The sequence below is a fragment of the Pseudorca crassidens genome, chromosome 14 (assembly GCF_039906515.1).
Source record: "Pseudorca crassidens isolate mPseCra1 chromosome 14, mPseCra1.hap1, whole genome shotgun sequence".
In the NCBI taxonomy this organism is placed as follows: domain Eukaryota; kingdom Metazoa; phylum Chordata; class Mammalia; order Artiodactyla; family Delphinidae; genus Pseudorca; species Pseudorca crassidens.
The window spans coordinates 71,070,700-71,084,142 of record NC_090309.1 but is presented as its reverse complement, the minus strand read 5'-3'; the positions used below and the strand labels follow the sequence as shown (position 1 = coordinate 71,084,142).

The 13,443-nt window shown below is 53.3% G+C and overlaps 2 protein-coding genes across 6 annotated transcripts; both read right to left on the bottom strand.

The window, feature by feature from the left end:
* Positions 1 to 193: 193 nt before the first annotated feature.
* Positions 194 to 2,385, bottom strand: UCN (urocortin). The gene is made up of 3 exons (XM_067703439.1): positions 2,249 to 2,385; positions 1,009 to 1,255; positions 194 to 747 (listed from the first exon to the last, which is right to left on the bottom strand). The coding sequence occupies exon 3, from the start codon at positions 732 to 734 to the stop codon at positions 354 to 356; it is 381 nt and encodes a 126-aa protein (XP_067559540.1). The 5' UTR covers positions 735 to 747; positions 1,009 to 1,255; positions 2,249 to 2,385; the 3' UTR covers positions 194 to 353.
* On the bottom strand, positions 1,908 to 12,357 carry MPV17 (mitochondrial inner membrane protein MPV17). 5 transcript variants are annotated; one of them, XR_010934100.1, is made up of 9 exons: positions 12,279 to 12,357; positions 11,795 to 11,869; positions 4,930 to 5,045; positions 4,640 to 4,732; positions 4,460 to 4,555; positions 4,179 to 4,211; positions 3,868 to 3,920; positions 2,736 to 2,879; positions 1,908 to 2,387 (listed from the first exon to the last, which is right to left on the bottom strand). XR_010934100.1 is itself a non-coding variant. In XM_067703436.1 (9 exons), exons 2-8 carry the CDS (start codon positions 11,862 to 11,864, stop codon positions 3,576 to 3,578), a joined length of 555 nt encoding a protein of 184 aa, XP_067559537.1. In that variant the 5' UTR covers positions 11,865 to 11,869; positions 12,279 to 12,357; the 3' UTR covers positions 2,557 to 2,879; positions 3,535 to 3,575. The 5 variants fall into 5 exon arrangements, 4 of the variants coding, with proteins under 4 accessions (XP_067559539.1, XP_067559537.1, XP_067559536.1 ...); XM_067703436.1 differs by lacking the exon at positions 1,908 to 2,387 and adding an exon at positions 3,535 to 3,669 and having other exon boundaries at positions 2,557 to 2,879; XM_067703438.1 differs by lacking the exon at positions 3,868 to 3,920.
* Positions 12,358 to 13,443: the final 1,086 nt, after the last annotated feature.

Genomic DNA, 13,443 nt, shown 5'->3' with positions numbered 1-13,443 from the left:
TGGTGGTGCGGCGGCACCGGTGCTTGAGTTCCTGGGAGACTTGGGGATGATGGGGACCGCAGGACCCTGGCTGAAAGCCGTTCTCGCGGAGCCCTCCCGCAGCATCTGGTCCCCTCTCGCCGACCTGGGAGCCCCACTTTCCCACGGGTTTACACCCTGCTGTGGTTCCCCGCGCCCCGCAGCAGAGGCCAACGGCTCTTCGGCACTTTTATTAAAAACTAGTAATGCGGAGAGTGCTCAGGGTATCCCTAGGCCGCTCTAGCCCCGCGGGACTGGGTCAGTTCCTGTCGCGCACGTCTCAGCCCGGGGGTGGGGGTGGGGGTCGAGATTTTCGGGGCCCCAGACCCCGCCGATCACTTGCCCACCGAGTCGAATATGATGCGGTTCTGCTCGGCGCGCTCCCTCTGGCTCTGCGTCCGCGCCAGCTCCAGCAGGGTCCGTAGCAGGTGGAAGGTGAGGTCAATGGACAGCGGAGGGTCGTCCCGTCGCGGCCGCTCGCCTGTGATCGCGGATCCCCATCGGCCCTGTCCCGCGCGGCGCGGGAAGCGCTCCGCCAGCAGCAAGAGGAGCGCGCGGGCCCCTCCACCGTGGTTCCGTGTCCCAGGGCTCCAGGGCAGACTTGGGTCCTGGACCCCGGCCGCCGCCGCCTCCGGGCTCCACTGGCTGCTCCCCGGGCGCAGCTGTGCCAGGAGCAGCAGCGCCGCCAGCAGCGCCGCGCGTCCCGCCGGCCTCATGGTACCACCGGCCCTGGACACACAGGCGCAGCGCAGGGTGAGGCGCGCCAGGGGCAGTCGCAGGGGGAGCCACTCTCCTTCCCGCGCACTTCCAGCGCCCCTGTCGGGCCCCTGCGACTGCTGCCCGGTGCCCACAGCCTTCCCTCCAGCCCCAGCCGCTGCCCAGTCCTGTGCCACCCTTTTCTCCCTCCCTCCCTCTTGGCGGGTCGCGGTGGGTGAGCTGAGCGCAGTCCCGGTGCTGAGGGAGTCTGGGCGGACGCTGAGAGCCACTCACAGTTTGCCGGAGAGCGTCTGTACCCTGCAGGAAGGAGCTCCCGTCTCGGTCCCTCGGGGCGGGCTGAGGGCGCCTTGGGGAACACGGGGTCTGTCCCGGGACTGCTGCCAGCCTTATATAGCGCCAGGACAGCTCCGGCTGACGTCAGCGAGGAACATGCACTGATTGTAGAGCAATGACGGCCGCAGCTCCGAGTCCGACCCTTGCGGCTGCGAGACCCCGTGGGGCGCGTCTCTGGAAGTGACACCTGGCTCAAGAGAGGGAGAAGCCTGTTGGGGAGTAAAGATTGCTCCAGCCATGAGAGTCCTTCACCTGTTTAGAACAGCCAGCAGTGACCAGGGGGCCTGTCCCCAGACCAGACTAGTCCAGATCTGCAGTCTTCTCTGACACTTGAAAGGAAGACTGGACCGCGGGGGCTGTCCATGGTGCTGACCTTGTCCTCAGCCTCCAGAAGGGGCCAGAGGCCTCTGGAGAACGCTGTCCTGCTCAGACCCAGTCCCTTGCCCCAGCTATCAGTTCTGTAAATGGAGACAATCAGGACAGCACTGCTGGCACTCAGCTACCATCATGGTGCCCACCCAAGAGGCGTCTGAGGCAGCTTAAGCTGCCAGGATTTTTGATGTCATTCTAGCCCCAGGATCTAAATTCTAGGGCTGTCTGACTGAGGCACCATAAAAAAGAGGGCCTCTGGTCAGGGTGCTTTCAGACAACAAAAGGCTGGTCCATCTGCTTATAGGTTTGCCCCAAAGCAGGAGTTTAGCCAAGTTAATTTTTCCCCTGGGAATCACAGCAGCAGTATTACTTTATCTTTGACCTCCAGGTTAAGATCACTGGGTAGGAAGTAAGGAAACTTGGTCTTAAGTGTTTGAGCTGCTACAACAACAATACCATAAACTGGGTGGTTTATAAACAAGACATTTATTTCTCACAGTTGTGGAGGCTGGGAAGTCCAAGACCAGGGTGCCAGTAGGTTTGGTGTCTGGTGAGGACCTGCTTTCTGGCTCACAGATGGCGCCTCTTGCTGTCTCATCACATGGCCTCTTTTGTGAGTGTACTGATCCCATGAGCACTCTGCCCTCATGACCTAATCACTTCCCAAAGGCCCCACCTCCTAATACCATCACCTTGGGCATCAGGTTTTCATCATATAAATTGGGGAGTATACAAACATTCAAACTATAGCATGTGGGTTAAAGTTTCTACTCTGCCTGTAACTCATGGTGTGGACAGGGCACCTCACCTCTGTGGACCTCAGTGTCCTCATCTGTAAAAGATTGGGCTTAGTCATCTCCAGGCTCTCTCCAAACTCTAGAAAACGGGACTCCGCAGTCGGTTTCTGCTGGGTCTTACTCATTGCCTCTGCAAGTTCCAGATTTTACCTATTTAGAAATATATTTATGGGGGCACCATACAAAGAGCTTGAGGGGCTCCCCCAAAATTGGAGCTAGACTAGGGCTGGGAAGGGTTAGAAAACCAGATGTGTCTATGAAGAGTGGGGATGAGTGGTACTTGCCGGGATATGAGTGTAAACTGAAGGTGACAAAATCATATGGTTCAACAAGTATTTATGGAGTGCCTACTATGTGGTGGGTATAAGACCATTATAAAGGTTTTAGTGATTTCAGTAGGAGTCAGGTTACATTTTAGAGTGAAACAGGCCACTTCAGAGTGCTAACCCCATTAAGTTCTGACCAGCCACCAAACCCTGTGAAAACCAATGTGCCCACTTTGAGGAGGTGGTTTGACCCTTCCAGGGTCAAGCTGCATCACTGCAAGCTTGAAATGATGGAGTGAGGCAGACTTAGAGCCGATGTGCCTTCCAGGACAGGTAGGAGTTCCAGATAACAGCAACACACTGGACGACAGCCAACCTAAGGAACAGGGATGGTACCGTGAAGAAGCAGCAGAACAAGGACAAGCAAGCAGGGAGAGATGGGAAAGTACAGTGGGATAAAGGGGATTATTTCCAAGAATGCCCAGATTTAGCTCTCCTTCCTTCAGCCCCCACGGAGGGATGTGTGGCTCAGACGAGAGGAAAACCAGCTCGGGTTCTGGTGCCAGCCCAGAGCTCTGTCTCCTGGACAAAAGCTCCAAAGTTAACCCCCCCTCAGCCGCCATCTCGCCATGCATGGCTCCATTATTCATACTCCTGTCCAGGCTCCTTCTAAATACACATCTGTCCGTCTTGTACAGCTGAGATCTCATCTTCCGAAAAATGTGCTGCCTGCCATATAAAGCAGCACCTCCTTCTCTTTATTTTAAACATACCTTGCTCTAGTTCCAAAGAGCACTGCAAGGACCCTAAAGTTTCATTTAGTTCATAAGTCTATACTCCTTTTAGCTGTGCTACTCATGTCCATTTTGAGCCTGTCCCCTCTGAAGAGTTTCATGTTTTTCCCTGTTCCCAAAGCCCCCACACCTCCAATAATTTTAACCACTCATCTTGGTTGCACTATATATTTTTACTGAGATTTCAGCAACTACCTTTATTATCTAGGATAAAATAATATTTTGCAGTGGACTAACCTGACCACGTTCCTACTTGTCTCTTTGGTCTACCTTTCTGCCTAACCTAGGCTGTAGCCCTGCCCCTGCAGACATGCCATCAAAGGTAGAGAGCCCAGGTGGGATGGAGACAAGGACTGTGGAGCAAGATCCTCCCTAGGAAGATGAAAGAAGTCAGCGGGCAGACACTCTGGGATGCTCTGTAATAAAATGCTCAGGAGTCTGAGGAGCTCTGACCAGGGCAGAGTGTTCTGGGGGGTCTAAGGTAGTTCAAGGTTAAAATGAGAATCACTTTGTCTCCAACCGTTCATAATGTGCATCTTCCTTGAAGGGTGGTGTGGGGATCTGTCATACCTGTAATGAAGAGGGACCAGGTAGAAGTTGGCTAACTGCACAGCAGGCCAGAGCTACAACAAAGAGAAGGTAAAGGTTGGTGGGCTGCCTCCATCACCTGACCCCAGACTCCCTGCCTTGCCTGGTCTGCCTCCAGCTTCTACAGACAAGAATACGTTGCACAACTGGGTGAGTGCTTCCCTGAGTATGGTGCCCATGTGGGAATGAGAGAGTAATCCCAACTGAGGGATTTCTGTGTCAGGAGGACCCCCAGTCCCTGGCACTTCTGGACTCAAGAAAGAAGAAGAGGCAGCTGAGGTGTCAGCTCTTACATAGTAGTTGGTGATGAGAGCATCAGGATAATCCTGAGGAGACAAGAGAAGGAACAAGTGAACATTTGCATTTCCAGGTAGCTCAGACCTCCTGATCTGAGTATCACATAGAGACTTCTGCTCAGAGAAGACACCCCTGCACCACTGCCCCTCAGCTCCTCTCCTCCAGAGCTGGGGCTCTGCCTGCACCTCCACCCTTCCCATCCCCATGAAGCCTGCCTCATTCCCCTGGGCCTGCCGGCCTGCCATCCAGAAATCATCCCCACACCTGCCCAGCTCACCTGCTGGAGTTTGGCCCAATTGTCCTGGGCTGACAGTCCATTGAGTGTCCCTACCAGTGAGAGGAAACAGCCCAGAAAACATGGGGCAAAGCCCCCCTAGGGAAGAGAAATTAAAGCACCTAAACCCCTGCCCTCCCTTGACACAGCTCACCCTCCCCAACTCCCTTTCCTTGTGCTCACCTGATCCAACAGCATCTTCTTTAGTGCATCCACCTTGGTGGTGCCAGGGATGAGCCGGTCCAAAACCTTGTACCAGCCTCCTACTACAGGGCCCTGAAAGTAACCCCCAAAGAGGGGAGCAGGGATGCAGAGGGGAGCATTAGGCCTTTACATCACAAAGCTCCTCCCCCAGGGGGAGCAGACACTCAAGGCTGGCTTAGATGTGAGAGGGTCCAAGGGAAACTAAAGGATGACAGGGAACTGAAACCACTGTCCAATCCACCGGCAGCCCTGCTGTGGGCAGAACTTACCACAAAGCCACAGCCCACGGAGACCATGGTCAGGGTCCGGCCAGTCTTGTGTGCCTGCAGACCTCGCCTCTCCACCAGCTGCTGTGAGATAACATCACCCAGGCCCATCAGAGACCCTGTGCAGGGTACACAGGTGTTGTCAGGACACCTCCCAGGGACAAGCTGCCATCCCAAGGAGGGAGGTAAGTCTGCTCACTGAATGAGGCTCTGGCACTCTGAGGCCAGGGGTTTCATTCTGGGGCAAATGGCCAGTCTTTCCTGCTGCTTCAAGGATGGTAACACCTCCCCAAGGGTGGTGATATTTAATATGTGTCCTGTTAGAAACTGGGATGAGCAGCCTTGAGCAGGCCAGGGCCCAAGAACACTGCACTGAGCAATGAAGGAAAGTTGGACTCAGAAACCGCAGGTAGGGGAAGGAGAATCTGAGGTGCCAGGGGCTGAGATGCACTGACTGTCGGAATTGGAAAGGCCTTCCAGATGTTTTTGTGCAAACCCCTTACTCTAGAGTTATGGATGGAAACGAAGGTCCAAGACCTCACATAACCAGTAAGTGGTAGAGCCAAGGCCAAGGACCAGGTGGCTTGATTTCCTAGACAGTGTTCTTTCCAGGACGCCTTACTATGAATAGATCATGTGCAGAACGCTAAGGGATCCTGGGGTTGTTTCTCCCCCCAGCCGAAGGCAAGGCCCTGGCCAATGTCTTCACCTTGGTTTTGGGATCTCTGTTTGTGGAGAACAGCAAGAATAACTCTAAAACATAAGTGTTCAAATGGTCCCAGGCAGGAGGATGCCTGGCTGAGCTGCTACGAGTTCCTGCAAGGAAGGATCCTGTCACCTCCCAGCACGGTCAGGTACACCCAGACTTCCCATTCACAGCCTCAGACTGAGCTGCCAACAGGTATTAAGGCCATTTCTCCCCAGGTCTTTGCACCCGCTTCCCCTCCCCTCACTTGCACAGACACCCAGCTCCAAGTAGCACTAGTAGGACACCCACACCCAGAAACCAAGACAGAAACCATCACTGTTTGGGCTTCCCTGGCTGGTGGCGCAGTGGTTAAGAATCCGCCTGCCAATGCAGGGGACACAGGTTTGAGCCCTGGTCCGGGAAGATCCCACATGCCGTGGAGCAACTAAGCCCGTGCGCCACAACTACTGAGCCTGCGCTCTAGAGCCCACGAGCCACAACTACTGAGCCTGCGCTCTAGAGCCCACGTGCCACAACTACTGAAGCCCGCGTGCCTAGAGCCCGTGCTCCGCAACAAGAGAAGCCACTGCGATGAGAAGCCCGTGCACTGCAACGAAGAGTAGCCCCTGCTCGCCGCAACTAGAGAAAGCCCGCGTGCAGCAACGAAGACCCAACGCAGCCAAAAAAAAAAAAAAAAGAAACCATCACTGTTTACAGAGCCCCCGTCAGTGATGGTGGTGTGATGGTTTCTAGCAAACACACACTTCTACTAGGGCCACTTGGGAGTGACTGTATGACCTTCTGCTTGCCTGTCCATCACAGTGAGTAATGAGAGTCCCCTCCAGCCCCATAGCCACCACTGTCCCTGTGCCCTCAATTAGCACTGGGCAAACACATCCTCATCCTTGGCCCGGAGCTGGCTCTGACGTCCGTGCTGGCTGCACACTCATTGCTCTTCGCCCGCACCCCTGCACAGCCCTGCCCCTGTGCAGCCTCGTCAGAGGCAGCTGAGTAAGGCTGAGAGCTGGGGTCGGGCTGGGGCACCCACAGGTGACCTAGGCTGCTGGCCTCAGCTGCTGGGACCCCCAGCACACCCACCAAGGGAGGCCTGCCTCTCCTCTCCCTGAAACTCCCAAAGTGGTGGAGGCCCTTCCCAGAACATGGCTAGACATGGCCTCCCAGAGGGCAAGGACAGAATCCTAGACGTCTTTGTTCTCTTATCCCCCACCATACCGAGCCTGGCAGGTGCTCAGAAAATAAACTGGGAGAAATGTCAGAGGTACCACCCAGACAACAAGACTGCCCTGGGAAGGGCACAGAGGACGCCAAGTGTAGCCCAAAGGATGCACCCAGGCTCAAGGTGTGAGGAGCAGTGGGGCTGAAGGCTCGCTCCCCCTCCACAATTGGCACTGAACACCCTATCCCCTCTCCCTAACAACTTGGGGTCACCAGCTGCGTGCCCAGGGAGGAGAGGGAGCTGTTGTGGCCATGCACAAGGGAAGAGTGACCCTGACGAGGCCTGGGGAAGGGGGAACAGAAAGACAGTCACTGCTTAAATGAAGGGACTAACAGTTTGACATTTGGCAAGATGTTTACAGTATACAAAAGGGCTCTCATACATTTAATCCTCACAAAAGGTCTGGAAGGTAGAGGTCACACCCCCATTTAATGTCTTTGAGAGATGAGGTGACTTGCTAAGGAGTGGAGCCTCAAACCAGGCCTTCTCTCAAGGGGGTACAGGAGGCCAGGGAATCCCCAGCAGAGGCTGAGACCTGGGCTCAGGGGCCAGTGGGCACCAAGAAGCTCCTGTGGCTGCTACTCATGGGGGGTTCCTGCCCAAACAAGGCCCCAAAGGCTTGCATATCAAAGACACTTCCTGGACTAACGCACTTCTTCTCTGTCTTTCACTCCCCAGAATGTGACCACCTCTGTTCCTTGTCACCTTGTGGGGAGGGCAAGCAGCAATATTCTTGGGAAGGAAACAGTCACAAAGAGAGGGGTGTTTTCACTCTTCACGGCTTACCAACAGTCACACAAGCTAAAGGCAGAGCAGGAGTGAAAAGCAAAGTCCCTGACATGCAGTCCCACAGTCCTGCAACCCTGCAGCCTTTGAGAAAGATGGATTCCAGGCCCCCAAACCATGCCCATCAGGCCTGAGAGACAACCAAGCAGCAGGAGTGAGCAGGTGGTGTGTAGCCTGTAGCCCTGCCAGTTCTGTCCATTTCAGACAGAACCATGCCCAGTTCCTCATCTGGAGGAACACAGATCATGAGGCCCCGTGGGCCTGCAGCAGCTCCAGGGAGCTCTAAGGCTTTGGTCTAAGCACAGAGCAAGGCCTTTTTTGGTCAGAGTGATTGAGCAGGAAGGGCTGACATCCAGATTCCTCATCCCACCTTCCCCAACCCAGAGCCCAAACAGACCCCAACCGTCCTAGGCTCTGGGAGTCCTCTTGGACGTATTTGGTTGACCTGGACCCTCCAGTGCTCTGGCTCCCCTTTCCTTGGACTAGTTTCCAGGGCGTTGGGACTACAGGCCTGCCGAGACATAATGCCTGAGCCCCGATGGGGCAGGACAAGGGGCTGCCGGGCGGTGATGCCCCAATGCCAGGCTGGGCGCAGAGCCCAGCGGGCAGACGCTGGTGTGGGTGTGACATCATGCCCCTGGGTAGGTGCCAGTTCTCATGCCGTCACTCGCCACCAGATTCAGCAGAGTGGGGCGGGGGGTAGGGGTTGGGGAGTGCCTGCATCTGAGCACAGATCTATTTGGGACCACCTTCTGCCCGCTAGTGGAAAAGCCCCAACTTGCATGCCCTCATCCTAGGCATGGGTGGGGGTAAGTTCTCTACTTCCCCTATTTTGTTCCTCTCCTGGCTTTTGTGAGTTGAGTCTTAGATGCAAGAAACCAAAGTATTAATGGAAGATGAGAAAACTGAGGGGCAGGAGGTTGGAATGAGGAGAGGAAACTGTCCTTGACTATGGGAGGCCTGGGTCGGCAGGTGTAGCTGCTGGCAGGGGGCCAGGGTGCTGTCTCATTCCTCTCCAGAAGTCTCCAATAATTAAATAGCCGCCTGGGGTAGGGGCTTGGTCTGGCGGAGCGTGGAGGGAGCTGAAGCCCAGCAGTGACAGGGGAGCACCTCCTCTGGGGTCCGTGGGAGTGCTCTCCCCACTCCTGGCCTGAACCCTTCCCACTGCTAGAAAGTAAGACAAAATGCAGGGTTCTGCAGCTTGTCAGGTACCTAAGCCCAGACCAGCTGGAACTATACTCAGCATTCTGAGGTCCCAGGTGTCTCAATTGCAGGGCAGTGCATTGGGAAGTGCCCCAGGTTCTAATGCCAGCTCCACCACTGACCATGAAACCTCATGCATATCACTCCTCCCTCGTGCCTCAGTTTCCTTCTCTGTAGTATCAGGGGCTGGACTGGATGGTCTCTCATGCCTGTTGAGCTCTCACATTCAGATTGCAGGGAAACCAGTGTCTGCAGAAGCTCAGCTGCTTCCACAGCAGGACCAGAGTGGCCTAAGATGGATGGAACTGGGCCCCCTGGAGACTGGAAGGGCCCTTAGGAAAGGATGAGAGAAGGCTGACTTAGACTCTGCAGAACACACAGCAGACCTTTGCCCAGGCTGCCCTGTTCCTGACTCTGGCTTGGCCCAAAATAGGTGTACCAGACACTTCTTTTGAACCATATCAGATCTTTTTGATTCACTTATCTCTTACTGCAGCCACCACTGCAGTTCAGCTGATGGGTCCTTGTCTCAGGCCTGTGCCTTACCTGAGGCTGAGCTACTGGTGCTTTACCTGGGGATGATGCCTGTGCAACCTGGTAGAGCACAGAGCACGGGCATCAACATCCCATGTGGCAAACCTTTGACCAACGTGGGATGGAGCCGGTGGGTAAAGGTTTCTCCTTTTCTCCAGAAAAGACTATTCACCCATAAAGTCCTAAGAGGCATTTCAAAGAGCTTCTCAGTCAGTTTTAAGGGACTGAGCAGCCATGTGCCCTAAGCAGTGTCCATTTGATAACGCACCCTTCTGTTGGCTGTCCCTCTTCCCTCTCTCCCCACCATGGATTACTTCCTAACAAAGTACCGGCAAAGAAGCTTCAGACTCTACTTTTTGGAGAACCGAGGCTAGATGGTTATCCATGTTCCAAATTTATGGCTAGTGGAACAAACCCAACCCAAGCACCACTATAAAAATAAGAGCTTGTTGTTCTTGGGTTGCCAACACTCATACAAAGGGCCAACTCCTGGAGCCTTTAAGTTTCTTGAGCATTTTCTGATTTCTAAAGCCTTTTCAGAGATAATCCCTACACTGACTCTGTGAGGTCATATAACTAAACTCAAATTCTATACGAGGAAACTGAGGCTCAAAGAGGTTTATTTTCTTGTCCCGATTCACACAGTTACTAAGTGCTATGGCTCTGAGATTCAAACCTTGGTCTTCTAACTCCAAGTCTGAAATCTCTATTCTGTTTTCCAGTGTGATGAGCTATGCCATGGGACCTTAGGAACTACTGTGCTGGGATCTAAAAACAGCTCAGTGAGCTAAATCCACCTCCCCCCTTTATTAGTTTGATTCGAGTACACTGAGCAGCAGGGAAGGAAAAGTCTGAAAGGTCTGGGAAAGTCTGAGAAAAGTGCTACCTAGAGGTTGCTTCAGGGCTGAGATATTGGCACAGCCTCAGGAAGACTCGGGGTGTGGAGCCACAGCACTCCAGCACTGACAGACCAGCACCCCAGTTCAGCTACGTATCTGCACTCGGACCCCTTGGAGCTCTAGCTCCTGCCTTCGTCAGCTGCAGATCCCTTGGGTAAGGAAACACAAGGACCATCCTTCCCTCCCTATTCTTGATGGCCACAAAGGGGAGGGGGGAAACTTCCTTCTGGCAGTTAGGGTCCCTTGGGGAATCTGAGGCTGGGCAAAGGGCCCAGCATGTCAGTTCCCATCACAGCCACCCAGTACAGCATGAGTCACCACACACGCAGCCAGGTGAGTCATGCAGGCTGACGGACACTCTGAGGACAGGATGGGGGATAGCTGGGCACAGGAGGCTGGAGAGGGGCCCAGGGAGGAGCAAAAGACTCCTTGGCCAGTCACTCAATGAAGTTCCTAGTGCTGATGTGGGGCTATTCCAGTAACAGGAATTCTGTTGTATCCTGGCTTTCAGTAGCATCCCCCCACCCCACCCCTTTTTAACAGTCTTCCTCTCAGAAGCCCATGGTCCTCATTAGAATCCTGTTCCCTTCCTCTAAACATAGGCAAGACCTTATCTTAACTGGTCACTCTCGCGCTGCCCCAATAGTCACAGGCCTTCCAATCCTTCCCCCTATAAAATTTATCTCTGTGCCATCTCCTCTCATATTAGCTAATCTGCAAAATGAAATGAAAATAAATACAGGTAAGTCACTGGGTTACCTTTGTGAGGTCGCTACTCAATCACTGGATTTAGAGTAAAAATAAATCCTTGATTAGTATATTGTTTGAGGATACATCCATAGATAGTAAACTATAAGAAAAGCAAAAGAATGATATAAACAAAACTCAGCAAAGTGGTTATTTCTTAGGATGTATGAATTAGGGACAGGCATTCAAGGGGTCTCAAAGCTGGGTACTGATACAGGAGTATTCAGTTTACTTTTATTTCAATGGTACACACATATCTTAATCATTTTTTTGTGTGTATTAAGATATATTTCACAATAAGAACAATACTAAGAAAAATAAACTGGGGTAAGAGTCTGATTCCAGCACTTATTAGGTGTGCGATCTAATGTGGACCCAAGTAATCTTAGCCCACTTTGTGTCCCCACCTTTGTGGGGACCCTATGAGATAATGTGTGCTGAAAGTGTTTTGCACACTGTGAAATGTTAAAGGAGCCTTTGTTATTGTTCATTTTCTAAGTTAAGGCCTCCTCGGGGCAATGCCTTTCTTTATCCTAAGGGGATGACTCCTCAGGTTTGTGAGGACTTTCAGATCCTACTTTATAGCCAGGTCATCTATGCATAGCCCTTTCCTTAAGAACAGCCTTGGGGACCCTCCCTCCAAAACAGACTGGGGTGAGAGCCAATCCTTCAAGGGGTCTGAATAAAAGCAAATAATGATGGCGGGGGTGCAGCGAGCTTCTGCCTCCCAGATCACCCTGCGCTGGTACCACTAGGTCCCACAGGGACACTTACCAGCTGTCAGGACCTGTACTTTCCACGGGTGAGCAGTCAGAGCCCGCTGGTATGCCCGCCAAAGTGCCATGCTTTCTGTCAAGGCGAGAGGAGAGGGGGGTCACCCCCACTGCCCCTCTCCACAGTTAAAGAGACTTTTGTCCTTCCCTTGTGCCCACTCCCTCTTCCCCTCCCGCTTCTAAATGGGCAGAGGCTTCCTGGACAGCTTCCTGTCACAGGGATCCCCTTAGGCAATCGGGGACGAGAGGAAGGCTGTGGGCGGCTCTGGAATATCGGTGGCCGCCACCCGCCACCCCACCCCCAGCCCTGAAGCAGGTCTATCTGGGGGGCCTCTGTCCCGACCGAGGCACACAAGAGGACAGGTTTGCTCTGGCTTTCACCCAGAGCCTGGTCGGTCCCCAGATTCAGACTCTCAGTTGGAACCACCTCGCATCCTTCCTGAGCCCAACTCCACCCCAGAAAAACGGCCTCTGACTCCCTGGACCTGGAACGGTCACAAACGCTGCTGCCGCTACGGAATCGCTGCGCTTTGAGCGGGTGACCGCGGAACTCTCGCTACTCACCAGCGCGCGAGCTCAGCCCCTCCCACGTGACCTGAGCGGCGGAGGGACTTCCGCCCCAAATCCCGCCCCTTCCGCTCGGCTGACCCCTAGGCTTTCCCCTGCATCCAGGGCCGGAATGGGAGTGGATTCAGCCACTAATACCGTGGAGAGGGGCTCGGCTCGGTCTGCGCTGAGTCTTGGTGCGGGGCCCGCCTGCCCACGTGGGTCCGACCTCTGTCTGCTTCTGCCCCTTCTCTCCCTGCTGCACGGGCCTCTTAACCTGGATAGACTCTCACTGTTCCCGCATCCCGGAACTGGCCAAGGTCCAGACGTCGTTCTCGGTCTCAGGAATCATAGTTTGGAAACTATTAGCCATAGTTAAATGCGTGCGTGTGTGTTACTTTTTTTTAAAAAAAGTCTGTAAGTTCTTCACTAGCCTCAACTGTGAGCTCCTGAATGGGTGGAACTGGGTCTTGTTCGTATTTGTCGTCCTCATAGCAACTAGTTCAATGCTTTGTGCACGGTAGCCTTTAGAAATGCTGCGTAAAGATGACTGTTCCATGGAAATAATTCGGATTACAGAATCTCCAGTTTAGATACTAGTTTCATAACTAGCGGGTTTGCAGCCTTGGTCATCAGTAGACTTGAAGTTCCTCATCTGTTAAATTAGGAGGTTGGACTTTGTTTTTCAAACTGGGCTCCTCAGTTTTAGAGCTTTATAGATGTTTGGGGAAGGGGTATCACAGGTTCTTCTTTACCTAACCTTTTAAAAAAATACACGTATACTTCTAGAAAAAGCCACATTTAAACAAGGGCCCACAACTAAAACTGTTAGGAAGCCAATAGATGAGGTGATTTCCTAATCCCTTTCCAGCTCTAACATTCTAAAATTTTGTGAATATACTGCAACATCCTTTCTAGGGTAGTGGAAACATTCACAAGGCTGACAGCCTTTGCTTAATCATCCCTAGGGAGCTCACACTTAAGGAGGCAACCATATCTGACTCTTTCAGGGTCTTTACCTGGCTAGCTCCAGCCCCAGTTTACTCAATTCCTATATGATTAAGGCAGGGAGAATCCTGTAACAGATAACTGGAGAAACACAGT